This window comes from Panthera tigris, chromosome C1, assembly GCF_018350195.1.
Source record: "Panthera tigris isolate Pti1 chromosome C1, P.tigris_Pti1_mat1.1, whole genome shotgun sequence".
Classification (NCBI taxonomy): Eukaryota; Metazoa; Chordata; class Mammalia; order Carnivora; family Felidae; genus Panthera; species Panthera tigris.
Genome location: NC_056667.1, coordinates 26,565,048 through 26,592,461, shown reverse-complemented (window position 1 = coordinate 26,592,461; position 27,414 = coordinate 26,565,048). Strand labels below are relative to the sequence as shown.

Genomic DNA, 27,414 nt, shown 5'->3' with positions numbered 1-27,414 from the left:
TATAGCGGGGTTCTCCCTCCACACTGGGAATGCCTGGGGCTGTGCGGACTGTGGGTGGGGGACTCCTGTCCGTGGCTTGGAGGCCGGGCACAGCGCCCCACCCTGGCAGGGGCTGGGGCAGAGAAAGGGGGCTCCTCGAACCCAAGCCAGGAGCCGAAGTCGGGTAGCTGACTGGGAAAACCCGAAGGGTCTCCCGAGGCAACGTGTGTAGGGGGCTGTGTGTGACATTCAGGGTGTGACTGTGCCTCGGTGGGCGCGATTCCGTGCCTGTGGGGCTGTGCGACTGTCTCCCCGGCCGCCCGCCTCGGGGCTTGGGTCCCTGTGCCTAGGTCGGCTGTGCTTGGTCGTGACACCGTGTGCCTGTTCCTGGGTCGGGCGGACACGGACCCGGTGGTCCCCGGAGAGGGGAGCTGGTTCGCACCCCCGAGCTGGGGGCCTCCCCAAGGCTGTCGCTCCGCCCGGCGGGCGCTCCTCCGAGACCCCGGCGGCGGTCCGCCGGCTGCGACCTCGGCCCTCCTGGGTCCGGTGCGGGGGCGGGGAGCTCGGTCCCCCTCCCTCTCCCGGGCTCGGCAGCCCTGCGTGGGGGCGGGGGCGGGGGCGGAGCGCGCGGGCGGGATCCCCCCGCCTCCCCTTCCTGGTCCCCGGGAAATCCAGCCTCCGTGGCTTGGCCGCCTCCCGCTCCCGCGCCCGCTGCCGCTCGGCGCTCGCTCGGGGCTCCGCAGCCGGCGCGGCCCCTCCGCTGGGGGCTCCGCAGTGCCGGGCCCCGTCCCTGCCCGCCCGTCCGCCCGCCCGCCGCCGCAGCGCCCCCGGCCCGGGCCACCGGCACCATGTAACCCGGCCGGAGCCCGAGCCGGGCCAGGTAAGCCGCGGGGAGGGGTGGGGACGGGGCCGCGCTCGCGGCGCCCTCTGCAGCGCCCCCCAGCCTCGGCCTGGCTGCGGCCCCGGCGCCGCCCACGCCCCGGGCTCCCGCGGCCTCGGCTCCCGGCCCCGGGAGCGGTGGGGGGAGGGCTGGGCCTCCTCCGCCGCCTCCGCCCCCGCCCCGGCCTGGCGGCCGCGGGCCTGACCCCGGACACGGGCAGGGGGACCACGCGGAGCGAGGACCGGCCCTCCGGGGTTGAGCCTCGGGGGCCGGCCAGCCCCGGCCCAGTGCTGGCCGGGGCTGGAGGCTCGGGCTGGGGAGGGAGTAGCCAGCCGGGTTGTGGGGGGAAGTGGTGGTGTTGGGGAGATCCGGAGAGAAGTTTCCTTTGCAGGTGTGTGAGTGTGAGTGCGTGTCACTGTGTCTGTGATGAGTGTGAGTGTGTCACCGTGTGGGTCTGTGGGTGATTCTGTATGGCAGTGAGTGTGCGTGTGTCATTGTGGGTGAGTGTGTGTCAGTGGGTGTATGCAGTGAGTGTGGAGTGTGTTACAGTGTATGTATCTGTAGACATGTGTGTGAATGAGTGTGTGTGCTGTCACCGTGTGTGCCTGTGTATGTCTCTGTGCGTGTGTATGTGAATAGGATGTGTGTGTGCCAGTGTGACTGTGTCTCTGTGACTGGGTCCAGGTATCTGTGTGTGTTGGCTGTGTGAGAATGTATCTGAGCAGGGTTCACTCTGAATCACTGACACCTGGGCCTTGTCCCTCCTCTCCCCAGGGGATTCCTGGTGGTGTGGAGGCATGGGACAGGGAGATCAGACTTTTCTGAGGTCAGATCATCCCTCCTCCCCTGTGACTCCTCACCTCTGACTCAGGCAAGAGCTGCATTGTACTCCCCACCTTGATCCTCACCTTCACCTACCTCAGGGGGTATCCTCTAGGATGCTACTGGTTGTGTCCTTCCTGCCTGCTGGGGCCCCTGGTGGTAGTATGACCAGGGGTGAGCTGGAGTGTCTGTGTGCTTCATTTTGGAGCCTGGGAACTTGTGTCAGCCCAGTAAGGTTTCACCAAGGGCCCTTTAGTGCCAGGAGCTGAGGAGGCCAGGTGGAAGCTTCTGTCCTGTTGTTAGTCATCAGAGCAGGTGGCTGTCTCCCAGACTTCCAAGTCCTAAATTTCCAAGTTCTGGGTCATTTGTTCAGTTCCTTGGCTCCAGGTGGGTCTGTGCTAAAGCTCTTTGAAGTAATAATAGTAGGAAAACAATGCCCTTCTATCAGCCCAGGGCTTTTGAAAAATACTCCCCTCTCAACTCTTTCTTCTTATCCCCAGACAGCCTTGGGAAGCAGGCAGGCCAGGTTAAGCCATATGAAATTGTCAGTATTCAGTTGTTTTTGCTTTTTACCTATGAAAACAGCAACTTCATGTAATTCAACTAAATACAATGCCAATTTACAGATGAGGATGTTGAGGTTTGAGAGGTGAATTGCATTTCTCATGATTTCACCCTGCTAATCAGTGGAACAGAAAGACTCCAACCTAGGTCTTTGGGTGATTTCAAAGAGCTGGGCTGGGCCAAGGTTAAAGAATAGTACTCCCTGGTGTGTTCTCTCTGACCCTGGGAGCACTGATCTTCACCTCACCCCAGCATTCCCTGACTGCTGGGGCTACTTCTGCACCCAGCTGCCAAGGCCTAAAAGGGAGAGAGGGGGAGAAAGAGAGGAGGGAGGGAAGGGAGAGGCTTCGTGAGTTGGCAGTGAATCAGGGTCTAAAAAGGGAGCCGGGAGGGCTAGGGTGGCAGGTGTTTCTAAAAGGAACATGAACATAGGATGAACAGCCTCAGATACAAGCCCTGCATCCCCTCACTCCCACTGTCCCACTGATCTAGCAGACAGTGCCCACTGGCATTTTATGCCAGGGTGCTCATGTCCAAGGAGTGAATTTGTATGTAGCTATTGAATGATGGCCAGAGAAAGGACCTTAGAATTAACTTCGTCTAACCTCTTAATTATAAAGTGAGGACACTGAAGCCCAGAGAAGGGAGGGGACTTGCCCAAGGTCACACAGCAAACCTGTGTGTTCCTGGCTAGTCTTAGCCCAGGAACTTTCCAACCCCCCATGTTGCTTTCCCTTCCTGGAATTCTCCCCCTGCCGCCCCCATCTGTGCCCATCAGAGCTCAGCAGAGGGGATTTGAGGAGAAGAATCAAAGACTAACTAAGCCTAAGGCTGTAGATCTTTCAACCTGGGGACCTTTTCAAAAAGAGAGATAGATGTTATTGGGGATGGGGATTTGTAACCATACCCACCACTGAGTAGGCCATGGGCTTGTCCTGATACCTGCTGGTGAGGGGCTGGAGTTGCTGAAGGCCAGACTCCCAGACTTTTCTTCTGTGGCAGCTCGGCTGCTGCCTGGCACCTCACATCATCTCTCTCCAGCTGATGTTAGGGCTTGAGCAGGCTGAGCTCCATTTTCCTTCATCCCACCCAATTTCTGATGCATTTTGCCTCTAGCTGGCCTGACAATTCCTTATTTCATGGATTCCTGTTGGGTAGAGAAACTTCTGGGGCTTTTCTGGTTTGGGAAGGGTCTATAGTTACCCTTAAACCCTTTCTAATTAAACTTTCTGGAAGTCTAGGGGAAATGATAGGATAATTGTCCCCATTTCACAGATGGGAAGACTGAAATTCAGAGAGGGGCCTTCTATTTGGCTGTTTTTTGTTTGTTTGTTTGTTTTGTTTTTTCTCTTAGTCTACTAAGATCAGTAGAAGAGGTTCTTGGAGTGAGGCGATGAAGGGAGCAAATGACAAAAGAAGCTTTTGTCTAGAGGGGCTTCTAGTGTCTTATCATCCCCATGGTCAGGAAACCTTTCCAGAGTCTGATATTATTCCCACTTGGTGGATTCAACGTGTTGTCTCAGTGGGAGTTGGAAGAACAGCTGTGTACCCTCCACTATACAAGCATTATGTCTTGATTCCTTCTTTACCCGCCCCCCAGTCTGAAGACTGCTGGCTCAGCGGGCCTCCTGCTGTCTGGGGAGTCTGGGTTTGAGCTGGGGTGAGGCAGTGGCACCATCGTTATGGTAACGAGCTGCCAGCTCATTGTTGCTAATAACTTGTCGAGTCCCTGGGCTCAAATGCAGCATGCCTTCCCACCAGCTCTTCTTCCCATGTCACAGAAAGAAAAAGTGAGGCTATGAGGGAGGGGGCCAGTAAATAAGGGCTTCTAGAGAAGTGGATGGCCTTGTCCTTGGATTGTAGCTAGAGAGTTGGGGGTAGGTCACTGGGGGGCTGATTTACATGTTTGATTACATAAGTTTGTGTATGATTGCCTGAGCTATTACATGTGAATACACTCAGAGCATTCTTGTATAGACCTGTACATGCTAGCTGACATGTTCATATGCTTCTACACAGCAACCCACATGTAAACATGCTTTCAAGTATCAGAACATGCTTGCACATGAATACTGCCTCTACCATCTGCACATAAGTCACCCAAGAAATCTGGGTTTGTGGGGGTGTCCAGGTATGTGGGTGGGGATCTGATCTTTTTCTGATGCAGCTTCAAAGTGTCTTGTTAACAAAGGGACAGAATGGTACCAGGGTTCCTCCTTCCTTCCAGTCAAGAGCTGAGAATGGGAGTGGGCTGGGAATGATGTGGGGGGCTCAAACTCCCAGCTCCTGAAGGCCCCTGCCTCTGTGTCCTTTGAGCTCAGGTATCTCCTGCTCCCCTCACTCTCTGTTCTTTCTCATCCTCTCCTCTTCCTATGTGTAGATATTAAAGAGCTGAGCCTGCAGGGCTGATGTAGACATGGGGAGAGAATGAAATTAAAAAGGATTCCCTTGCCCCCATCTCGACACCCCCACCCCGCAGTCCCCCGCTACTGCCTCCTCCCCTTTCCCTTCTCCCCTCCCCTCAATCAGTGCTTCCACATGTCTCTCCTCCCCCCAGTCCAGATGGGAGCTGGCTCCTTCAGAAAGGGGGCTCAGATCAGGGTGTGGGGAGCTACCTCTCTCTGCCTCCCCCCACCACATCTGCCTACAGGGCTGGGAGCCCCCACGTGAGTATTTCTCTTATCTTTGGGGTGGTGGTTAAGAAGGAAAAGTGGTTTTTAGAACCAGCTGTGAGTGGCGTTGAGAGGCTCAGGGCTGAAAGGAGGTGGGTGGGGTCCTCTCTCTAGGTTCCCTCAGGGAAGCCTCGTGTCTGGGTTTCTTTTCTTTCTTTGGACATAGAAGGAAGGGAGCAATACCAGGTGCTCCCGGTGGACGGGAGCGAGTGTGGGATGGGCAGGGGAGAGGGGCTTCTGTTTTAAAGAGCACTCTTGTGCGGTGGGGTGAAGCATCCTGGATTTCTGGGGACTGGCCCCTCAGAGTCGCTGGGAGCTGTCCCGAGTGCTGAACGGGACTCGGCGGGAATCTGCTTCTTCGGAACTGTCTTGGGTCTTGAATGGGGCTGCGTTGGGACCCGATGATGGAATGGTGACTAGGCAGTGCTGAGGGCTCACTAGAAAAATTCTCCCAGATGACCCACTTTCCAAGGAAGGAGTCCCTGGATGGAAAGATAGATTCTGGGGTCCTCCCTCTGTCTTTGGCCTCACAATTATTAGTGGTATTTGAGAAAAGGATTCCTCTTTTCCTGTTTCAGTTCCCCCTCCCCTTTCCAAAACCACCTTTCTGTTAGTGTGGAGGTAGGAATGGAGGATGATATTGTGGCTGTGAGCTCTCTTCTGGATAGTTTTTAGTGCAAGAAGCTCAGGGGTATGGGCACCAGCTTTTCTCTTACTGGGTCCCAGAAGTTCAGACTCAAGACGGTTCTGGATTAGGAGAGCTTAGGTTTACTAGTTAGGCCTGGGGTAGATAGAGCTCAGGAGTTCAGGACAGTTTGATTGACTATGTGGTACTCCTTTGCCCGGCATACTTCGGAATTGAGGCAGGGGACAGTGAAATATTCTGCAAGCCTGTCTCATGCTCTGCCTACCCCAAACACAGCTCAGAGCAGCATTTGGGAGAGACTTTTGTTGGGGAGGAAGATTTCCAAGCAAAGGATTCAAGAGTGGGTGGGGTTGTTCAGAGCCACAGAGCAGAGAAGGAGGAAGCCACTGGAGACAGGGCAATGAGAAGAGGAAGATTTGGGGGAGAAACCCCTCCCCCTGAAATTAGGGGATAGGGTCTGGGTTTCAATCCTCAGCTTCCTTGGAAATCTTTTCCCCACTAACCTAGAGTTGTCTCAATTTTCTGGGTTCTTGGACTTCATCTTTGTAACTCAGAAGGGAATAGAGCAAGGCCTTATTTCTCCAGGTCCTTTCCCTTGTCATCCCAGGGGGATGAGAGCCAAATGTCAGGACATGCAGATGAGACTGTGGGGGAACAACAGGCAGGAGGGGTTGATGGCAGCTTCACTTCCCATCCCCAAGAGCACAATCAAATATTCAAATGGGATCCTTCTTGAGGGGAGAGCAGAGAGGGTTCCAGATGATGCTGGGCAAAAACTGGGTGTGGCAGGGAGTTCAAGAAAAGGGGGAAGTATGTAGGGACCCCAAGCTGAGCCAGTTCATTCTTTCCCAGATGTGACTTCTAGTTAATAAGGAGCCCATCACCCATCATGGTTTTGATGTAACTCATCAAGATGATTCTGCTCTTCTCTAGCTGCTTGGGAGGAGCTGAGTTTTCCTATGCTGTGGGTGCTGGGAGGTGGTGGGTGTGGGTGTGGGTGCCTGTTTGGGGAGGGGAGGTGTTTGTGCTCCACTCAGCTCCCTTGGTTACATAACAGCTTTGATAAGACTTTACTTTGGATCTGCTGCTACTGCCTGAAGCAGTCACCCCTCCACCCCCACACGGAATACTGGATGTCCACCTCCCTCTCCCTGGCCCCTTGGAGAGTCCTGCTATTCATGATCCAATGTTCCGGCAGCCACTTTCCTGCTGGGAGGTGTCTTCAGCTTCCCTCCCTGCTCCCTACCCAGCTCCTGTTTTTTAAATACTTGCTTTTTTTGTTATCTTGAGCCAAGGTCATCATCTTTACATTTTGGAGCCTTGAGATCCTCTCTTTGGCAGGGTCCTTGGGCTGGGGTGGAAGAGGTCCACTGAACATCATGAAGTTGCCCTCTAGGAAAGGAGAGGCATCTCAGGAGGTTTTAGGGCCCAGAGATAATCTGACTGTTCCTTCTTCTGCTCCAGTAACTGTTTTGGAGTCTGGGAGCAGTGGACCATATCCAGAGGTACTGGGAGGAAAAACTCTGATCTTGATATTTTCTCTTTATTTTCTCTTTTTAAATTTAAGAGTTACATATGTATATGGGGGTGGGGGTGGGAGCTGCCTCTTCGGTGGGTAAAAGTACACCTACTCCAAGGTGTACCTGCTTCATTGTTACTGATCCTCCAGGTTGCCTGAGGAAATATTGGTTACTACAGACATCGGACAAAGGGATAACAGAGCCCATTTTTAGAATGACTTTTTTTCTGAGAGTGGGTGGGAATGGGGTGTGTCCAGGACTGGGACATATCCTATTGATAGTAGGAACAACTTTCCAAATGGAGAAGTGGGAGACTGGCAAGAAAGAGAGGGAGTGCAAACCTGTGATGTCCTTTGGAGAGAATATGGACTCCTGGCTTTCTTCACAGGATAGAAGTCAGGGGATGGACTGTATATCTCTGCTCTTCCAGTGCACATGTATGTGTTTTTCTGCCTGTGAGTGGGTATGTGACTGTGGATATGTACACATATGCATGAGTATGGTGTATGAATGTGTTCAAACACATTAACGGACTTGTGTATAAGTGTTGAGACATGCATACATAAGTATATGTATGTATGACTTTATGTGCACATCCACGTATATACGTGACTTTGAAGGCAATTAATTAAACCTATGTGTGAGTGTGTGTGTGTATTGGGGTGCTCGCTCAACAGTGCATATGTGTTTAAGTTTGCATGTGAGCATGGATGTGGGGACATATGTGCACACATGAATTAATAGCGTATGAATATATGCACTTAAGTTGGGTCATGTGAATAAATGTGACCTAGAGAAAGAATGAAAGAGAGAGAGAGATTCTGGCTGACACTGGGGCTGTCCAAAAGTTGTTTTCCCACAGGCTTGAATTTGATCCACTCTGATGCCTGTGGCTCTTCTCCAGAAAGCAGCCTCTTTGAGATGTCTCAAATTTTCATGTTCCTCACTACCATCCATAGGATGTGGGTTTTCAGAGGAGAAACCTATACAGGCCTTGAGGATGGCTAAGTGAGGGAGTCGAACCCAAGCTGATCAGATGCTATGGCGCTTAGGAGTGTATGTGGGGAAAGAATATGGGAGATTAAACATTAACGTGATCACAGACATTTCAAGAATCAAGCAGAACAAAGTAGCCTTGGTGGCTGAAAGGGGCAGGGATATTAGAGAGGCCTGAGTATGTGTATGAGTCTCACACGTGCAGGGCATGTGGCAATATGTGTGTATGTGTGTCTGTGTATATTACTTGTCTATGCTTCAGTATGCCTACCTTGACCTAAATGCACATTCTAACATGTACACACATGAATAAATCTACAGGAATGTATTTGTCACCATGTACTTACATGCTAACAAACATACATATAAACAGAGTATGCAGAGATATGTGGGCATATGCTAACACTGGCCTAATTGCAACTGGTGAGTGCATACATGTGCACCTCACTCACCCACTCACATGTTAACAACAGCCTGCAGATAGTCCCTTTTACACCACACATGCCTCATCCAATGCATCCCTTCGTTCAGCCAATGTTTATTTTATGCCTACGATCTGCTACAGTCTGTACTGGACACTGGGGATGGTCCTTGACCTCAGGTAACTTACAATCTAGGGAAGGTAAAAGACCTGGAACCAAGTAAGGAGAGTATTAAGGAAGGCGGTGCAACATAAGTGTTCGTTGGAGGTGGTGGAGACCTATAGAGAGGTTGGTCAGTTCTGGGGTGGGGAGGAGAAGGGTTTGGCAAAGGATCCATAGGAGAGGAGGCCTTTGAGCCACAGCCTGAAGTTAGAATAGGTATTCCCCAGGTGGACAACTGTAGGAAAAGGTGTTTCAGTGACAGGAAATGTCCTAGCTGGTCTCCCTATTTCCACCCTTGCCAGCCCCCTCCCCCATAGATTCTCCCCTGGAAAACCAGCCTGAGTAAGATGAGGTCCTGCCTTTCCAATGGCTTTTCATCTCAGAATGGAATCCAAAGTGCTTAGTGGGGCTTGAGTGACATAAATGCTGACCTCCCAGTCACCAGTGACCTCCCTGATCTCAGGTGTCATTCCTACAAGGTCTGCCTTTTGGTTCCACAAGAACCAAAGATGGTGAACACAGTCCCACCTTGAGGCCATTGTACTAACTTTTCCCTCAGCTTGAAACGTTCTTCCCCCAGATACCCATGTGATTTGCTCTCTTACTTTATTCAAGTCTTTGCTCAAAAGTCACATTTTTGGAGAGGCCTCCCCCACAGTCTATCTTGACTATCCCCTTGTCTTTCTGTCTCCTCACCCCACTCCATTATTAAATATCTTTGTTTATCATCTCTCTTTTTCGGAGTCAGGGACCCAAGCCCGAGGCTGATCAGACGCTGTGGTGCTCAGAGGTGTATGTAGGGGATATATACCCTATACATTCTAATATACATGCTATAATACATGCTGTACTAGAATATAAACTTCTTCAGAATGGGAGCTTTGTCCGTTTTGTTCACTGCTGTATTTACTGTGTCCAGAGGAGTGCCTGGCTTGGAGTAGGTATTCAATACATATTTGTTGAATAAACACATTTTAGACAGATCACACTGGCAGCCAGTGAGGAGAATAGATGGGGGTTGGGCCAAGATGTGAGGTAGGGAGACCAGTTAGGAGCCTGCTGAAGTAGCTTTGGTGAGAACTTAGGATGAGGGCCGCTTTGATGTAGAACAGTGGAAGTAGAGGTGGATAAAAGGAGATGCAATGTGTAAACACATGCATGCATGCACTCCTGTGCACACACATGCACACGTATGTATTTTGGCCAGTCAGATCTATTGTCTCAGCTGGAGACGGCTAAGGAAGAAAGTAAAAATGTCTTTATGTGTGTATGCGGTTTGCATGTCATGAACACCCCATGGCAAGCCGGACACCTTCCAGATAACCCTGGCTGACATTCTCCCTTCCTTTTGGGTCTTGTCACCGCCACCCCCCCTAGGCCTATCCCTGCCAGCCAGATTACAGAGGGCTGCTGTGTAGGGGTCCCTCTGGTTCCATTTGGTCAGTGATACAGGGCTCCTGCCTTAGGGAACAGGGTAGGGAACAACATTCTGGACAGGGGGAAGGGTCTTAGGAGGTCAGAGCCGCAGAGACTTAGGACAGAGGCCCTCGGGTCTGGACCCAGACCCGGAAAGGACTCAGGGCTCTGGGCCAGCCTTTCTGAAGTCAGATATGGTGGAGGCAGGGCAGCCTCCTCAGCATTTTCCCTCCCCTCTTCCTCTCCCTGCTCCATTCTGGGTCCTCTCTCCTGGTGGGGTGGATGCCTTGGCCGAGTATGGGCTCAGGAGTGAGTGGTTCCCCCAGGCTGTGATGTGAATTCAGGTATGTGGGGACATCCAGGGAAAAGGGACCCGTTTTCCAGAGGACGGAGGGGGGGGGGGTTGGTGGGGGTGGTAGGGGAGGAAGCTCTCGGAGAGTCTCAACTTTGGCTGTTTTCCTCTCTCCCAAGAGACACGGGGAATCGCGCCGGTGTAGCAGAGTGCGGGACTGAGGTTAGACCTCAGGTGGGGCTGGTTGGCGGCCGGCGGGAAGGGACTGAGACTCGAGGCGTGGGGCAAGCCGGGAGGAGGGCCGGCGAGAAAGGGGAGAAGTGGGAGTGGTGGGCCAGCCCCGCCCCGTGCCGCTCCCCGAACTGGGGTAGGGCCGGTTAAGGCCTACAGCCCTCTTTGAGCTGCTCCCCCAGACCTCCAGGCTCGCGCCCGGGTTGCCTCATCCCCCCGAGGCCAGTGCTAGAGCCCCCTGCAGGCTCTAGGTGTCTGGGGGCCTTCTGCCAATCTCCTCTCCATCTGGACTAGGGGCGGGGGCGCTGTCGCCGCTCCCCTCCCACCTGGGCTCCCAGCTTGGGGGTTGGGCCGAAGCTGCCGCCAGAGCCGCCCACCTGCCCGCGGTGTCATGGCAACGACTCTGCCCACGTGGACGAAGAGGAAAGGGAGAAGAGAGGAGGTATCACGACAGACGTGAGGATGGGAGGAGGCTCCTCAGGGTCCTATGTGCTGGAGCCCCCACCCTGCCCGTGGTTTGGCCCTAGCTGCTTTCACCCCAGGGCCCCCAGGGCAGGGTGGGGCTTGAGCTCCAGTCCTGGCCTCTGAGTGCCCGTGCCCTTGGGTGTCCTGAGTAATGCTGATGACCTTGGCCTCCTGTGCTGGGGGTCTCCCTGGCAGCGTCCTGGGGGAGATGGGGCCGGGCCGTGGCATGTGCAGATCTCTCCTCACCCCACCCGACGACAAGTCGGGGATGGTACCTGGGGCTGAGGGGATGAGAGCCCGACCTACTTCTCCATTTTCTCACTATTTTTCAAAAGGAAAATGACCCACTTTTCAGCCAATGGGACTGGGGCCTGCTCCCAGGCTGATTCCGTGAGCCCCCCTGCCCAGGCCTCTGCCCCATTCTCAGCCTCTTAGCCACGTGCTGGACCCACTTCCTGAGGGAAGCAGGTGCACCTGTGTGGAGGGGTCCTTCCCTGCCATCTGCATCAGGCTGTGGAGGGGCCTGCTCTGAATGAGGCAGGGGTGTGCTAGGCCCCTACCGATGGTAGGATCAGCCCCACTTTGGGCGGACCCCATTGGCAGCCACAGTCCTGGGCAGTTTGAGTGTCTGTCTGCTATCCCCATGCACTCCCAGGATGCATCTGTGGAGGGGAAGGGAGGGGTGGGGGGGGGCGCAATCCTCTCACTCTGTATCAATGGATGGTGGTAGGCTTTCTTCTCAAGCATGGAAAGGAAGAGCCTGTGGCCCTTGAGAACCATGTCTGTCTGTCTGTCTGTCTGTCTGCCGGCCTGCTAGAGCTCCTCCCCGAGAGCACTCCTGGAGGGTTCTGTCCATCTCTTTCTTCCCAAGCTCCTCCCCCTCTCTAGGATATTGGTCTGGGCCTCAGAGCCCCCTCCCTCCCTCAGCTATATTGGCCTGGGCTGGCTTGGGGGGGTGATTAGGGATTTAATTATTTAGTTTCTCCAGCTCAATAGATTAATTCCATCCATCACAGGCAGGCTGAGCCTTCTCCCCCTTTCAGGACTGCCTGGCCAACCCCAGAGGGAGGGAGCATCATTGCTCACCTGGGCCTAGTACTGGATCTGGGAACAATGGATAAAGTTCTTGTTGGGGGAGGATTTGGTGTACGACATTGAGCAGATGTGGGTGCCTGAGTGATGTGAAATGAACATGTATATTTGTTGTTTGGGGATAAACATGTGAATGAACATGTATGTGAGGTTTGTATCTGGGCAGCTTCTCTGTGTAGAAGCATCAATGTCCATTGGATAAAAATGCAGATGTGTGAACCCTTGTGGGAACAAGTTTGTGTGTATTTGTGCACATTATGTAGATGATGCCTATATATATGACAAATGCCACGTGAATTGTGTTGGATGATATGCATGGCTGTGTAATCTGACTCTGGATGAGCACATATGTTAAACTGTGAATAAGCAGCCTTGGCAACATGTGCCCATGTGCGAGGGAGGGATAGCAGGGATGGAGGTTTTCTGAGGCTGAGTGATGAGTCAGGACACACTGGGAGTCCACTTGGTGGCCTCATCAAATCCATTTGGTCAGAGAGACATGCTACTTTTGACCTGCTTGGGCTTGGTCTCCTAGTGGTTGAGAATGTTGGGCCTGGACTCAGACCAGATTTCAGTTCCTCTTCCTCCACCCTTGTGACCTTGGGCAATTTTCTTTATATTTTTCAATGAGCCTCAGTCCCTCATCTGTAAAATGGGAGTAAAAATGGTACCCACCGCAAAGGAGAGTTTGCGAGGATTGCATAAAGACGTGCATCAAAAGCACTTGACACAATGCCTGCTCCATTGTAGGCATTCACAGAGCTGCACCTTGGACTTCAGAGTTGAAAGGCAGCAGAAGTTGTCTGTTTGAAATGTGTTCAGTGCTTGAATCCATTCTATAGCATCCCTCCAAAGTGGCCCTCCAACTTCTGCTAACATGCTTCGCTAGACAGAACATGCCCCGTTCTTCAGGAAACCCACATCACCCTGGTCCAGCTCTGCCTGCTGGGGAGTTCTGATCCAGCTGCAGGCAGTCATTTCCCTGCTGCCACCTTCTGTCTCTCCTCTACGCCCCGTGCCCCAGCTGAGGGGTACTACTTCTTGATGGCTCAATCACTTATTGAGCGTCTATTATATGCCAGGTCTTGTCCATACAGAAACAGATCAGATGAATCCTGGTTTCCAAGGAGCTCACAGGCCACAAACAAATATTTACCCTATTGGGTTGAAGTATGGGGCCTAAGAGGAGATAGCAACTGCTGTGTCCTGGGATTGATGGGGAGGGCACGCGTAAGTAAGGTTTCTTGGAAGAATGGATACCATTCTTCAGAGGGCAGAGCTGGGAGGGCAGGCCTTCCATATGGAGGGATCTCACAGTCTGTACTGTCTCCTCTCCCCATGCTGTCTCCCACTGTGGTTGTGGCTCCTGCTAAGCCTAGAAGTCCAGAGAGGAGAGCAGAGGCTAAGGTACCCTGGAGGCTGGGACAGGATCAGGCAGTGGTAAGGGGTGGGAGGTGTTACCACGTGAACTCTGACAGTCAGCCAACCAACCAGCCTTCATGGGGGCCCTGTGTGTGACTCCCCTGTAGGAGAAACCCAGAGGAGGAGACAGGTCTTGATGCAGGCAGCCCCCGTCCAAGCTGACACAGAGAGCTTACAGGACAGTGTGCTAACTCAGGAGGCAGACCTAAATTCTGGACTCCATGAGGAGACCAGACATCTGGGCCAGATGGTAGGAAAGGCCATGGGCCTGGCCTGCCTGAGAAGCTGCTGCCCAGTGGACCCTTGCCATGGGCTTGGGATCCTACCTGTTGTTCTCTAATGGCTCTGGCAGGATGAAGTCTGGCAGCATCATGGAGGCCAGAGCAGCAGCAGCCCAAATTTTATCAAACACCTACAAATGGCAGAAGGTGCTGGGGTGCTAAAGTCAAAAGAAGCCACCATATGGAGACATAAGTGTCAGCTGCCTTGGTTAGATCAGCTTGTTTACTCATTGCCACAACCTTAGGAGGTAGGTATTATCCCTATTTTACAGATGAGCAAATTGGGACTCAGACAGATAAACAAGTTTTTCAGCATCATGCAGGCAGGTTGCAATATAATGGTTTGAGGCAGATGACTGTCTTTCCAATACCCAGCAACAAGGTCACTGGGCTTTCCCTTTCAGATCCCTGGCGTTGGAAGAGAGACCACCAGCCCTGGCTTCAGGGTTTGGTGGGTCTGCAAATCAAGGGCCTCTAGTCTCAAATGCCACTATCTTTGGCCGCCGGGGCTGCTCTGCTATCTTCAGCATGCTCAAGGTGTAGGAAGTCTTCCAAAGGAGCTCAGGCAAACAGAAAGTCCTGGGTGAAACATGAAATAAATGAGTTTCCAGAGCACCCATTTCTGATCCAAACCTGAGTCAGGTATGGCTACAGCCTCTGCCCAAGGCCATTTGAGAATGGTCTTAGAGACCCTGCTTCCAGACCTCACACATTTTAGTGGTTTCTCCCTCGTTATCAATAGGATTGATGGACAGTTTGCCTGTATTATCTTAATCCTTGTGACAATGCTATGAGAAAGGAACTATTTTTGCCCCCATTTGGAAGTTGAGGTGAAGAGAGCTCAAGAGAGATGAAGGGCCTCCCTTAAGCCCACATGTCTAGTAAGTGGTGGACCTGGGACATGAACCCAAATAGTTTAACTCAAGACCCACAGTCTCTCTGACTAGCTGCATCTGACCAGGGTCCTCTAGGAGTCTTGTCCTAAGAGTCCTGCCTTACAGCAATGGGCAAGCATGACTTCCCCCAAAGGAGGCTTCTGGAGATCTTCAGGAGGGGGAACATGGACATGACAAGGCAGAAGAGCCTGAGAATGGGTTCACTTGGCAGGAAGGGAGGAGCAGGCCAAAAGCAGTTGGCCATGGCTGCAATTAGGAAGGAGGAGGGGGTGGTGGAGATCAGGCTGAATTGTGTCCCACAGGGCCTTTGGCAGCCCTGGAGAAGGAGGAAAACTGAACTTTGCTCTGGTGTCTCTTGGCTATATGGCCCCAGCTGGGAGAGGAGCTGGAACCCAGAGAGTCTGAATAAAGAGACCTACTTGGTGTGGGTGGTGGACCCTGAGCCCTGAGATTCCCTCCTCAGAGTCTCATTCTTTTCTGCAGTGTGGGGAGAGTCATTTTCCCCACTCTTTCTTCCTCTTTCTCCCAAATGCCTTCCTTGAACTGTGCAAAGGGGCACATCTGGAGAGACCCAGATGCAGCTAGAAAAAAACCCATCTGTATCTGCCCAGTTGAGAGGGGCTAGATAGGTATGGTGAGCAGGGCTGGGTTTGGAGGCTGGACTTCTAATACTACATCCTTCAGGGGCTCTCTAAAGCTTTTAGATGGAAAGGAGTGGAGGTCCTTTCTCTGGGCTATTGGGCACAGGAGTAGAGTGGATGAGGGTAGCAAGTGAAGACTTTCATTCATACAGATACACAGATATATATGTCTATATTTGTATATCTATATATTTAGTTTATTTTTTGAGAGAGTTAGTTTATTTATAGGGAGAGAGAATGAGTGGGGGAGGGCCAGAGAGGCGGGTGGGGGGGTAGAGAATCCCAAGCAGGCTCTGTGCACTGTCAGCACAGAGCCCAGTGGGCTCCGATGTGGGGCTTGAACTCACAAACCGTGAGATCATGACCTGAGCCGAAATCAAGAGTTGGACACTTAACCAACTGAGCCACCCAGGTGCCCCCATGAAGGTATTTTTTTGAGCATCTGTTAATGTCAGGCATTGTTCGAGACACCCAGAATACTGCAGCACATGAAACAGACAAAGTCCATGCCGTCCTGCAGCTTATGTTCTACTATCAGGAGACATACTATAAACATGTAACAGATAAAGAAAATAATCTCAAAGAACAATAAGTGCTATGAAGGCAATGAAGCAGGCTGATGTAGAGCGTACCTGGGGGATGGGGCTCAACTTTAGTTAGTGAGTGGTCAGGGAAGGCCTCTCTGAGCTGAGACCTGAAAGATGAGGCAGAGGAAGCCATGGGAATATCTGGGGCAGAGCGTTCCAACAGAGAGAACATCAAGTGCAAAGCCCCCTGAGGTGGGATTTTCAAAGAGATTATAGGTAGTGTGGGTTATTCACAGACTGAGCACTGTCCAATGGGTCAGGAGATGGATTTAGACTTGCCTCTACCTAAATGTCTCAAGTGTTTTGGGGCAGTAAGCCTGTTTTCTGTAAAATTCCTACCCTAACCCCCCAGGAAGACTTGATTAAATAAAGCAATAAAGGGGAATGAAAAAGACCCCAAGCCTTCCTCCTAATATTCTCTTCCTCCTTCCTTCTCCATTTTCTGGGGGCAGTAAGTGTAGGAAGTTTTTCTCTGGGGTCCTAAGGGCTGGTGGTAGGATTGAGAGAGGTCAGGGACAAGGGCACCAGCCCAGCTACAAGAGATGCTGCCAAAGGCAGCTGGGCAAAGCCAAATGTTGAAATGGTCAAGGGGGCTCAGGCAGAACTGGATGCAGGAGGAGGCAGACAGCTGGGGGAGGAACGCCTACCCATGTACACAGGAGTATGGGCTACAGGTCATTGGCTGTGTGTTAAGGCTCCCCAGTAGTGAGCCCCCGCCACGTATGCTGCTGTTAGGACAGGGGGTGGTAGAGGACCGGACAGGAAAACTGAGGCAGAATCCTGGCCATGCTGGTTAAGTTGACACAGGGAAAGGGGATGGGTAGACAAAGCCTGAAACTTGCAGAAGCCCAGGACTACAGCAGCAAAATGAGTTCCAGGCCTTGCTTGTGGCAAGCTCTGTTGTGTTGGAACTGGTATGGGGATGACCTCATAGGTTCCAGTGTGAGGGGACTAGATAGGGCTGATCCCCAGCAAGAGAGCAACTGTACCCCTTTGCTGCCATCTGGACCATTGTGTCCAGCGTGTAGCTCTCCCAGACAGCTTCGTGGGGGGAGGCATGAATCAGTTAACATTTGATTTTTGAAATCTTTATCTTTGCTTTGCCCAAGGCATCGCTTTGTGTCTACCTCTGAGACATTGGCTTTTGCCAAACACGTCTGGCTCCCTGGTGCCCAGGTGTGGACAGCCTTGACTAAGAACTGCTTTTTTCCCAGCAGAATACCTTTGGTCTTATATGGTTGTCCTGGAGAGATTAAGTGGCCCACCCAAGGTCACACTGTAAACCAATAGAGGCAGTTAAAAAAAAATTGAAAGGACAGATAATGAGAGCTACTTTTATTAAGTATTCTGTACGGTACAAGGGCTTTAAAGACTGCACTTTGTTAACCATCACATCACTATTACCTTTCTGATGGTTCTATTATTATTGCCATTTTACAGATGAGAGGCTAAGACCTGCCCAAGGACACACAGCAAGTGAGTAAGTGGAAAGGGACTTGAACCCAGAAAGTCTGACAACAGAGTCTGCACCCATAACTACTTTGATCCAGGGAGTTTGTGAGTTGCCTGGGTCTCAGAAAATGAAAAGCAACTGATTTGGCTGGGCAGGGCCCTGGGGGAAAGAAAAAGAAAACACTCTGACTCTTTCCTCTGCAGCCCTTTTCCTTCCTCCATTTTCCATTCTTTTTCTGGAAGGTAATTGCTTGGGGCAGTGACAACCTCCTGGCGAATTACACAGCTGGTTTCCCAGTGAGATTTGTAACAACAACCCCGCCAGCCTGGCGGCCCGCAGCAAGTTCCGGTTTAAGAAACTAATTGCTGGATTGTGTAGTTGGTGCTAAATTGGGTAATTTCTTGGTGACGGCATGTGTGCCAGTTCTTCCATTCCCAGATAGATTCGAGCTGCATCAGAGAATTTGTCATACACGGCACCCTCCCAGACTCCTCCACTCTCCACTTCCCGAGCTAGCACAGGCAATTGCAAAAGTGGCTGTTTCCCTGGGCCCAGAGGTTCATCACCTGAGCAGCTCTCTGTGTCCTGGGATAGTAGAGAGGTGACTTCATGCAGTAAAATGGGGAACATACCACCAGCACCTAGAATTGCCATAGGGCTTCAGGGAGCTTCCTTTACTCTGTACTTATCTGACCTTGGACTTGGAACAAACTCAGCACTCACCTTTGGGGAAAAGGCTAAACCATATACCACACTCTGGTTTGCTCTGGAGTGTGTGGGTACGTGTGAGGTTTTTGTTTGTTTGTTTTCTTCTTCTTTTGACAAATTCACTTTCATTACTGTGTTTACTTCAGAATGGCTTTTAATAAGGGTGTCTTCTCTGGGCTGACAGCACAGGTGGGAGGAAAGCTAAGGTGTTGGGGTGAGGCAACACTGAGTTTGACTTTGGGTTTTACCACCAACTCTGTGACCCAGGACAGATCAGTTAGCCTCTCCCAGCCTCAGTTTCTTTTTCTGTGAAATGGAAGTGGGGAGGATAGTACCTATCCCTTGGAATAATTGTGGAAATTAAATAAGATGTCATAAGTGAAATGCTCACATTCACTCAACAAACACCTGCCATATGCCAAGCATCATTCTGGGGCGGGGGGTGAATAAGATGGATGAAATTTCTACACTCACATGGAGCTTACAGTGTAGTGGGAGAGACAGACAATCTCCAAATCACACACATTGAAAATGGTAATGATATAAGAGCTATACAGGTACCTAATGCCTTGAGAGCAAACAGCAGGGAGATCTGACCTAGTCGGGGAGGCCAGAGAAAGCTGCCCCGAGGAAGTAACAACGGGGCTGAGATCTGAAGGGTGTGTAGGAGTTAACAAGGCAGAGGTGGGCGGGAAGAGCTTTCTGGACAGGGGGAACAGGTCCCTGATGGGATCATGGGATTGCAAAAAGACTGGCCTGGTTGGAGCAGAGAAAGCAAGGGGGAGCATGTTGTGAGAGGGTGTTGGAAACGTAGGAAGGGCCGGACCCTGCAGGCCTTGTTGGACAGGTTATGGTGTTTTATCTTAAGAACATCAATAAGCCAATAAAGAGGTTTAAGCAGAAAAGTGACAATATCAGATTTCTGTTTCCAAGTGACCATTTGGATTGGAAGCTGGGTAGGAAAGGAAGCAGGGAGACCAGTTAGGAGATTTTTCAGATGCTCAGGCAAGAGATGGTGTTCTGAGTTAGCTGGATTGGTTAGTGGTGCTTTCTACTTACAAATACAGAAAACCTGGCCAACGATGGTTTAAATAAAGAAGAGTTTATTTCTTACCACATTTAGGCCCAGAGGAAGGCAGACGGCTTATGTTGGTTCCATGGCTCAATGACTCCAAGACTAGCATTTCTGGGATTCTCTAGGCCTTTCTCTCATGGTGGCAAGACAGCCCGCCTTAGCTCCAGGCTTCATGGTTGTATTCAAGCCTAGAAGAAAGGGAGGAAGGATGGTACTAGCAAGCTCCACCCCTTTTATCACAAAGGCAGAATATTTTCCAGAAACCATCAGAGTTTTATGTATGTATCATTAGCCAAAAGTGAATCCTGTAGCCTCTAGTTACAGGTGCTGGGAAGGGGGAAGGGAGGTTGAGAGTGAGTTTTAGCTAGGCAGCCAACCATTGTTGGTGGATATGGAAATAGTGGGCAGATCTATTTTTAGGAAGCAAAATCCGTAGGTCTTGGTGATAGATGGAATTATTAGTCCCCTCCTTGCTTGTTTTGCCTCTCTATGGATTAGTATATAAGGTGACAGCAGGAGAATGTGATGGTAAAGCATACCATATAAGAGGAAGCCTGTATAATCCAATCTACATCAATGATGTCTTTTCTTTAGGAAATCCATAAATTGGGTATCTCCTTCCCTCAGCAGTTTGCATTTGATCATAGTTTAGTATTTGGACATTGGGGATTTTGCAAATTCAGAATAAAGGCTTCGCATGAGGGATTACATTGTGTAATCTTTTAGAGTTCATAAAATGGTTTCATATACATTTTATCATTTGATATTAAGATCCTGGGAGATAGATGAGTGGGCATCATCTGGTCACTTGTCTAGTGTCACACACCTTCTGGTCTCAGAGCTTGTACTTTTTCCACTACCCAGTGCTACCCTATAGGACATGGGTAGTTTGTCTGAAGAGAAGCCCATCTCCCCTGAGACTTAGAGCTGGGAGAACATGGACTGATGCTAAAGGGACTGAAGTTTGATAATCTTGATGGAGGTTCAGAGGCTTCGCAGCAGCACCTGTGTGAGGCGGGGCCAAGGAGTAGGGGGAGCTTGGGAACATCTACCCTTGGGAAGCTCAGCATGACACTTCTTGATGTGAGCACAAACAAAGCAAATGAGATGGTCTGAGCTTCTGCCAAAGTGGACTTTTGTGCTGTGAGTCTCAAATGTGGGTCCTGCCTGGGCAAGAGGAGGAGGATCATGATGTGGATGAAGGACCAGGCTATCAAAATTTCTTTCCAAAGCAAGAGATGCTTCCAAGAGCTTTTCCAACAACTGCTTGTGAGGCCTCTTGGTCTGAAGTCACTTCTGCTTCCCCAGAGAAGGGCAGTGGAGAAGAATTGTTATCTAGAGCCAAGCAGTTGATATCTGTGAGGTCACCCCAGGTTCTCTCCAGGAAAGGTAACCAACAGCTTCTCCAGTCCAGGCCACAGGGTGGGCCAGGGGCTGGGCATGTCTCACCCTCTCCTCTGTGGAAGATTTCCAGGAGACTCTACCATTGTCTCCATTGTCTCACATTCCTCAGGGTCAGGAAGTTCTTCCTGATGTCTGACTGTGTCTCTTCCACTACTATTAATCATGCCTGCAAAGCTAGCTCTTCTTTCTGACATCCCTATGTCTAATAATGGCATCATTAGTCTTCCAGTCACGGCTGCTGCAAACTTCAGAGTTGTCTTCCTTCCTGACTCTCTCTCTCTCTCTCCCACCTCATCCCAGTATTTGCCAAACCCTAAATGTCTGCTGGAACTCCCACAGCCCACCCCTAAGAATTCCTTATTTGCCCACCTCTTCTGCCTTTGTGCCTCCTGTTTCCTCCTCTGGGAATTCTCTCTCCCCCACCACTTCGTCTTCAGAACACACAGCCATCTTGTTCTCCATCCCAAACACATCGTTCTCTGGGAAGCCTCCTCACTCTCCCTCTATTAAATCTGTTCCTGTCTTCATCTGAACTAGCATAATGTTTTGCTACCCCTTTCTAGTCCAGTCATTTATTCATCTACTTGGTGAACAATTTATTAAGCACCTGCTCTGGACAAAGCCCTGAGTGAGGTGTTGGAGATTCAGAGATAAATAGATATGGTTCCTACACTGCAAAAGACCACTTTCTAGTTAGGAGGACAGAAACTGAAACAGACAATTTCAATGCAGTATTATGTTTCTTTCATGGGGGAACCCAGGGTGTTATGAAAGCCCAATAGAGAGATATAACCCAGAATAAGAGTACAGAAAGTCTTTAAGGGATGGTGAAGCTTCATCTGGATAAGTGTTAGCCAAGAGAAAGGGTTGAAGGGAGTAGATGGAAGGAGATCTAGGAGGAGGGTACAGCTTGTGCAAAAATATAGCGACCTAAAATAACCCTGTCATGTGGGATTGGTCCCTTGTTAGACTATAAGCCTCTCAATGACAGAGACCACACTTAAATCACCTCTACACACTTCTTACTTAGAGTCTTACTTATGGTAGCTGCTCAACAAATATTTGTGGAATGGAGTTATATTTGAGGGCAATGGAGGAAAAAAAAAAAAAAAAGTAGTGGCTCAGCACCATGGACAGATCACACAGACACCTGCAGTTGGAGGTAGTCCAACCTGTAAGCTCATTTGCATGTATTTGCATAATGAAGCCAACTTCATTTCCCCGGGGTCCAAAGGCTCTGCATCATGGGGGATCTAATCAGTCCTGGTTTGGGGGGGGGGGGGGGTTGGGAAGGGAAACTGTCAAGGCCAGAGGCTGGTCCTCTGAGGACTCTGGGAGAATCTCTTTCTTCCTTTGCTCACTACTCTTCTTTTCCATCAGGAGCCAGTGGTCCTGAGCCTTCTGAAGTTAGAATTCTGTTTGGTGGTGGGGATCCTGACACCAAGGATGGGAAACCCCGGATGGTGAGTTGTAGGAGTCTGGGAGATGAGGAGTAGATTGAGGTTCTGAAATCAGAATGACTTGAGTTATTCTGGATGCAACCTGAAACAGTGGATATGGAGAGGTGGTGGTGGGGAGGAATGGAGGATGGGTCTCGGAGGTGCTGCTGTCTGGAGTCTTTGAGGCTGTCATCCCCTCCTAGTCAGCAGATGGCCCAGGAGCCTGGTCTAGGATGAGGGAGGGCGCCGTCTGCCAGCTCCTCAGTCCCTGTCCCTCCTGCTGACACCCCCTCCTGCTGTAGCTCCTGTCCTGGCAGCTCTGGAGTCCTGCTTGGAGGCAGTTCTTGCTGAGAGCTGACCTCTCTGTCCTGTAGCCTTGGCAAGCCTGGGATGGGGGCCAGGGGCACTGGTTCCAACGCTTTCTCTCCACCACCTCCCTGCCCTTCCAGCCTACTGTTCCTGGGAGGAGGAACTCCTGAGTTCCAATCCCAGTTTAGGATTTAGATGCTGCCTTGTACAACCAACGTTCTTCCTCTTTATGGTTTCTCCTCCCGGTGTGACTCCCCTACAGTGGAATGGGAGTGGCCAATGGGAGTGAAAGGCAAAAGGGGAAATTTCACTGGGGAACACTTGGAACCCAGAAGAAGAAGAGGCAGTCATCTTAGGTTATTCCTTCCTGTCTTAGCCCTGGAGTGGGTGGGTGGGGGGGTGTGGGAGGGAGGAGAATGAGCCTGCAGCCAGATGGAAGGAACAGGGTGTGGAAAGAAGGGGAGGGGGTGGGTATGTAGATGCAGGTCCAGCGTTCTCTTTGGTTGCTGCTGCTAGAGGCCATGACCCTGAGGCCTGGCTCCTGGAAGCAGTGGGTGTGGGTAGGGCTGGGGCAGAGGTGTGGCTCTGGATCAATTTGCCTACAGCCAGTTTGTTGAAAGCTAGTTCACCTAATGACTGGTTTCATATATATATATATATATATATATATATATATATATATATATATATATATAGTCTGTTTGGGTATCCTTTTATTTTGGGTACCCTAAGGATTTTTAGAAACTCATTTGGCTGAGGGTATTTTATCTTGTGAATAAGTATTTATCAAATTTGCAGCATTTGACAAATGATGGCATTATTTTGTGCCCTTGTGAGTGTCTTTGTCTAGTATGACTGTTTTAAGGAATTTGAAGCTCATTTGTGGAAAGATAGTACAATTAATTACAATAAATTGATATGCATTACCTAAAGGGATACTGGAATACCTAATAATAGATAGTTTTAGGTGAAGTGGCCTGTTGTTCATTCCAAATCCTTTTTCTCTTTATTTTCCCAGGAGGTTCCTGGGGCCTGGCCCCCAACACTATGAAGAACACTTGCTGAGGCCATGAGGGGTTACCATGGCGACCGCGGTAGCCATCCCCGCCCAGCCCGCTTTGCCGACCAGCAGCATATGGACGTGGGCCCAGCTGCCAGGGCCCCGTACCTGCTGGGCTCCGGGGAGGCCTTCTCCACCGAGCCCCGCTTCTGTGCCCCGAGAGCTGGCCTGGGACACCTTTCTCCTGAAGGGCCCCTGAGCCTGAGTGAAGGGCCATCAGTAGGCCCTGAGGGAGGGCCAGGGGGGGCCGGGGTTGGTGGGGGGAGCAGCACCTTCCCCAGGATGTACCCCGGCCAGGGCCCCTTTGACACTTGTGAAGACTGTGTGGGCCACCCTCAGGGCAAGGGTGCCCCCCGCCTGCCTTCTACACTCCTGGACCAGTTTGAAAAGCAGTTGCCAGTTCAACAAGATGGCTTCCACACACTCCCATACCAGCGAGGTCCAGCAGGGGCCGGGCCCGGGTCAGGGCCAGCGTCTGGCACTGCCCCGGAGGCCCGCAGCGAGAGCCCCAGCCGTATCCGGCACCTGGTTCACTCTGTGCAGAAGCTCTTCGCCAAGTCCCACTCTTTGGAGGCCCCAGGGAAGCGGGACTATAATGGGCCCAAGGCTGAGGGAAGAGGTGGCTCCGGAGGAGACAGCTACCCCGGCCCGGGCTCTGGAGGCCCCCACACCTCCCACCACCACCATCACCACCACCACCACCACCACCACCAGTCCCGGCACGGCAAGAGGAGCAAGAGCAAGGACCGCAAGGGGGACGGGCGGCACCAGTCCAAGGCCGCTGGCTGGTGGAGCTCTGATGACAACTTGGACAGCGATAGTGGCTTCCTAGCGGGTGGGCGGCCCCCTGGGGAGTCTGGTGGTCCCTTCTGCCTGGAGGCTCCAGATGGGTCCTACCGGGACTTGAGCTTCAAGGGGCGCTCGGGCGGGTCGGAAGGCCGCTGTCTCGCCTGCACTGGCATGTCCATGTCACTGGATGGACAATCGGTCAAGCGAAGTGCCTGGCACACCATGATGGTCAGCCAGGGCCGGGATGGATACCCAGGGGCTGGGCCAGGCAAGGGACTCCTGGGTCCGGAGGCCAAGGCCAAAGCCAGGACTTATCACTATCTGCAGGTGAGGCTTTGGTGGGGGTGGGGAACAGGGTCCTCAGTCCTCATTGAGGTTGTCACCCGGGGAGCTATCAAAGGGGTTGGATGGGAGTCAGTTGTCCCCATGATGGAGGCCTGGAGGCAGGGAGGTTCTGCCTGGCCTCACTGTGTCACCTCGAGCCCCTTTTGGGATCTCGGTTTCCCCATTTGTACAACGAAGAGGCCCTTCTATTCTGACATTATATGTCACTGCCAGGAAGACTTCCCTTCGACCTGCTGTTTGGACAAGCTGTGCTGGCCTCTGTCTCATGAGCTCGGAGGCAGAATGAGGTTGAGGGTAGGCAGTGGACAGGATAGTGTGGTACTCCCTGGCAGTTGCTTCCCTTGAGATTAGAGGTCAGCAGTTGGAAAGCAGTTCTCCTGCCCCCAGGCCTTCTCCAGACCTCTTTTCTGCTCAGATCTGGGTGGTCCAGATACTGTTTGAATATGAAGGTCAGTTATTTCCAGAATGTGCCTGTGCTGGGGTTTGTCATTCTGGGGTGCCTGCAGTAGGACACCACAAGGCTGTGGAAGAGCCTTGGGAGCCTGTCCTGTGGGTTTTCCTAGGCTGGGGACACACTGAAGTCTGAGGCCCAGATACAACACCAGGGCAGGGCTTCTAGGGAGTGGATTGTGCCCATGATAGTTGGCATGCTGTCTCCATCCTGTCTCACCACTTGTGTGGTCTCTGCAGGTGAGGCGAGGAGTTCTGACTCCTCCTTATGGAGCCCTTATCCATCCCACACTGTCCCCTCTCCATCTTCTCACTGAGGTGGGATCAGGTTCTTCTCACCATCTTCTCTCTCAACCTTCCTTTTCTCTGCCTCAGGACCCTCTCCCATACCCCTCATACCCCTGGCTTGCTTTTTTTTTTTTTTTTAAATTTCATTTATTTTATAATCTCTATGCCCAACATGGGGCTCGAACTCATGACCCTGAGATCAAGAGTCACATGTTTTTCCTACTGAGCCAGCCAGCCAACCCCCCCACCCCACCCCACCCTGGGCTTACTTTCTTGAGGCCTCCCATGGGTTTAGGAGGAAAAGTCATTACAAGGTCTGGAAGTCCAGCAGACTTAGAGTTATCCCCCAAACCCACATTCCACGTGTTTAATCCACAGTCATTCATTCAGTGAGCTTTCCTGGGTGCTGTGGATATAAAGAGGAAGACACAGACGCTGCTTGTGAGGAGCCCACAGGGTCGAGGTGGGATTGACAAGGAAGCAGGTAGAATAGAGTGATGAGGCTGTGATAGCACAGAGCCCCAGGCACCGTGGGGGCACAGAGGGGGCACCTCACCCACCTGGGGTGGTGGTGGCCAGGGGACTGCTCAGAGCAGCTTCGGGGGAGGATGGCCCCTGAGCTGAATCCTGGTGGAGCTGGAGTTGGTTGAATGCAGAAGAGGATTAAGGGTCTTCCAGGAAGAGGCTACAGCTTGTTCAAAGGTACAGAGAATTGACCTTGCATGTGTCTTTTGGGTGTCCCTGGCCTTGCTGGTAAGTTCTTCACACATTAGGGCTCTTCTGGGTGGAGAACTTACAAGAGCTCAAGGGAAAGCAAGAAGGAGGGGTAGACAGTAGGGAAGGTTAGAAACTTCTCAGATTCAGGACTTCTGGGTTGTCCTTGAATTGCCCCTTTCCTGGGTAGAGAGGTCCTCTAAGTTGGGATTTGAAGGGTCCAACAGAAAGGGCCAAGGAGGGAACACCAGCCCTTCTTCTGCTATAACTGAGCCCTGGCTGTCCCTGGAGCTTCACTGCCACTCCGCTGCCTCCTGCTGCTTCTCCAGGGCTGCCCTGACCTCTCTGGGGGCTTCCTTTTTAACATGCACCTCACAGTGTCCTGCAGAGGAGCGAGGAGCTGCAGTGGCTGTGGAGTGGGAGCCCTGCAGTGTGGCAGAGAGTGCCCTGGCTATCCCATCTGCTGGCCTGTCTCTCTCTGCTTGCTTGTGGCTCCTCTCTGTAGAGTGCAGAGACGGGAATGATTCCTTGGGGCCTGGGGTTCTAAGACATCTGAGGATTGCAAAGTCAGAGCCTGTTTGGGGGAGAACTAACAGATTGCAGGGACCTTGCACAAAAGCAAGGGAAGCTGGCCCCATCAGACCAGGTGTCTTTGTTGGATCCTTAACCCTTTTGTTGGGACCCTATTTCTCCCACTGGACCTCAGCTCTCCCTCAACCCTCTTTTGAACCCCTCTTTGTCCTCAGAGCCCTTGTTCCTTTATGTTCCTCCCTGCGTTACCCTCTTCTGATTGAGTTCCAGCATCTTCACTGAGCCCTGCTCCTCCTGGTGGGTTACTTCCATCCTGGAAACCCATTCCATCCCTGGGTCTCTGTTCTTGTATTTATCTCTGTCCCTTCACCTAGCCTCACCCCCAGAGTCTCTGTCCCTCCCCTGAACCCTATGCTGTCCCTGAATATTGACCTTCTTAGTCTCCATCCTCACCCCATTCAACCTGTTTCTTACAACAGGTGTTCGAAATCTTCCTTGCCTGCCCCAGCCCTCTCCCCCACACCTCTATTTATACGTCATTCTTCCTAGTGTAGGCCAACCATCACAGGTTCCCTCACCTTCCTGTCAGCCACCTATGGATTCGTCTAGATCCCTAGCCACCCCCATTGCCTTCCTTCTTGGCTCAGAGAAAAAGCCAAGACCACTCACCCAGACTGATCCCTCTAGCAGGGTTTGAGCCCATCTCCCAGGATCCCCTCTATCCCTGAATTGACTGCCCCTTTTCCATCCTACATTTAAAGGCTAGCTTTGTCTTTACTGGCTCTTTCTCTTATTCTGAAAACATGCCCAAGTCTCTCATCCTACAAAATCTTTAACTCCATACCCCCTTCTGTCTACTGTCT

General features: G+C 51.6%; 1 protein-coding gene across 2 annotated transcripts in view; it reads left to right on the top strand.

Annotated features, from left to right (window-relative positions):
* Positions 1-801: 801 nt before the first annotated feature.
* The window catches only part of DLGAP3 (DLG associated protein 3), a 62,468-nt gene continuing 35,855 nt past the window's right edge, over positions 802-27,414 (top strand). The window contains exons 1-4 of one of the 2 annotated variants that reach the window (XM_042997230.1): positions 10,899-11,044; positions 17,427-17,462; positions 22,007-22,089; positions 23,393-24,550. In XM_042997230.1, the coding sequence (XP_042853164.1) occupies positions 23,444-24,550 (1,107 nt within the window). In that variant the 5' untranslated portion in view covers positions 10,899-11,044; positions 17,427-17,462; positions 22,007-22,089; positions 23,393-23,443. Of the gene's footprint in view, positions 860-10,898; positions 11,045-17,426; positions 17,463-22,006; positions 22,090-23,392; positions 24,551-27,414 lie in introns of those variants that run through there. The other variant, XM_042997231.1, reaches the window with a different exon arrangement.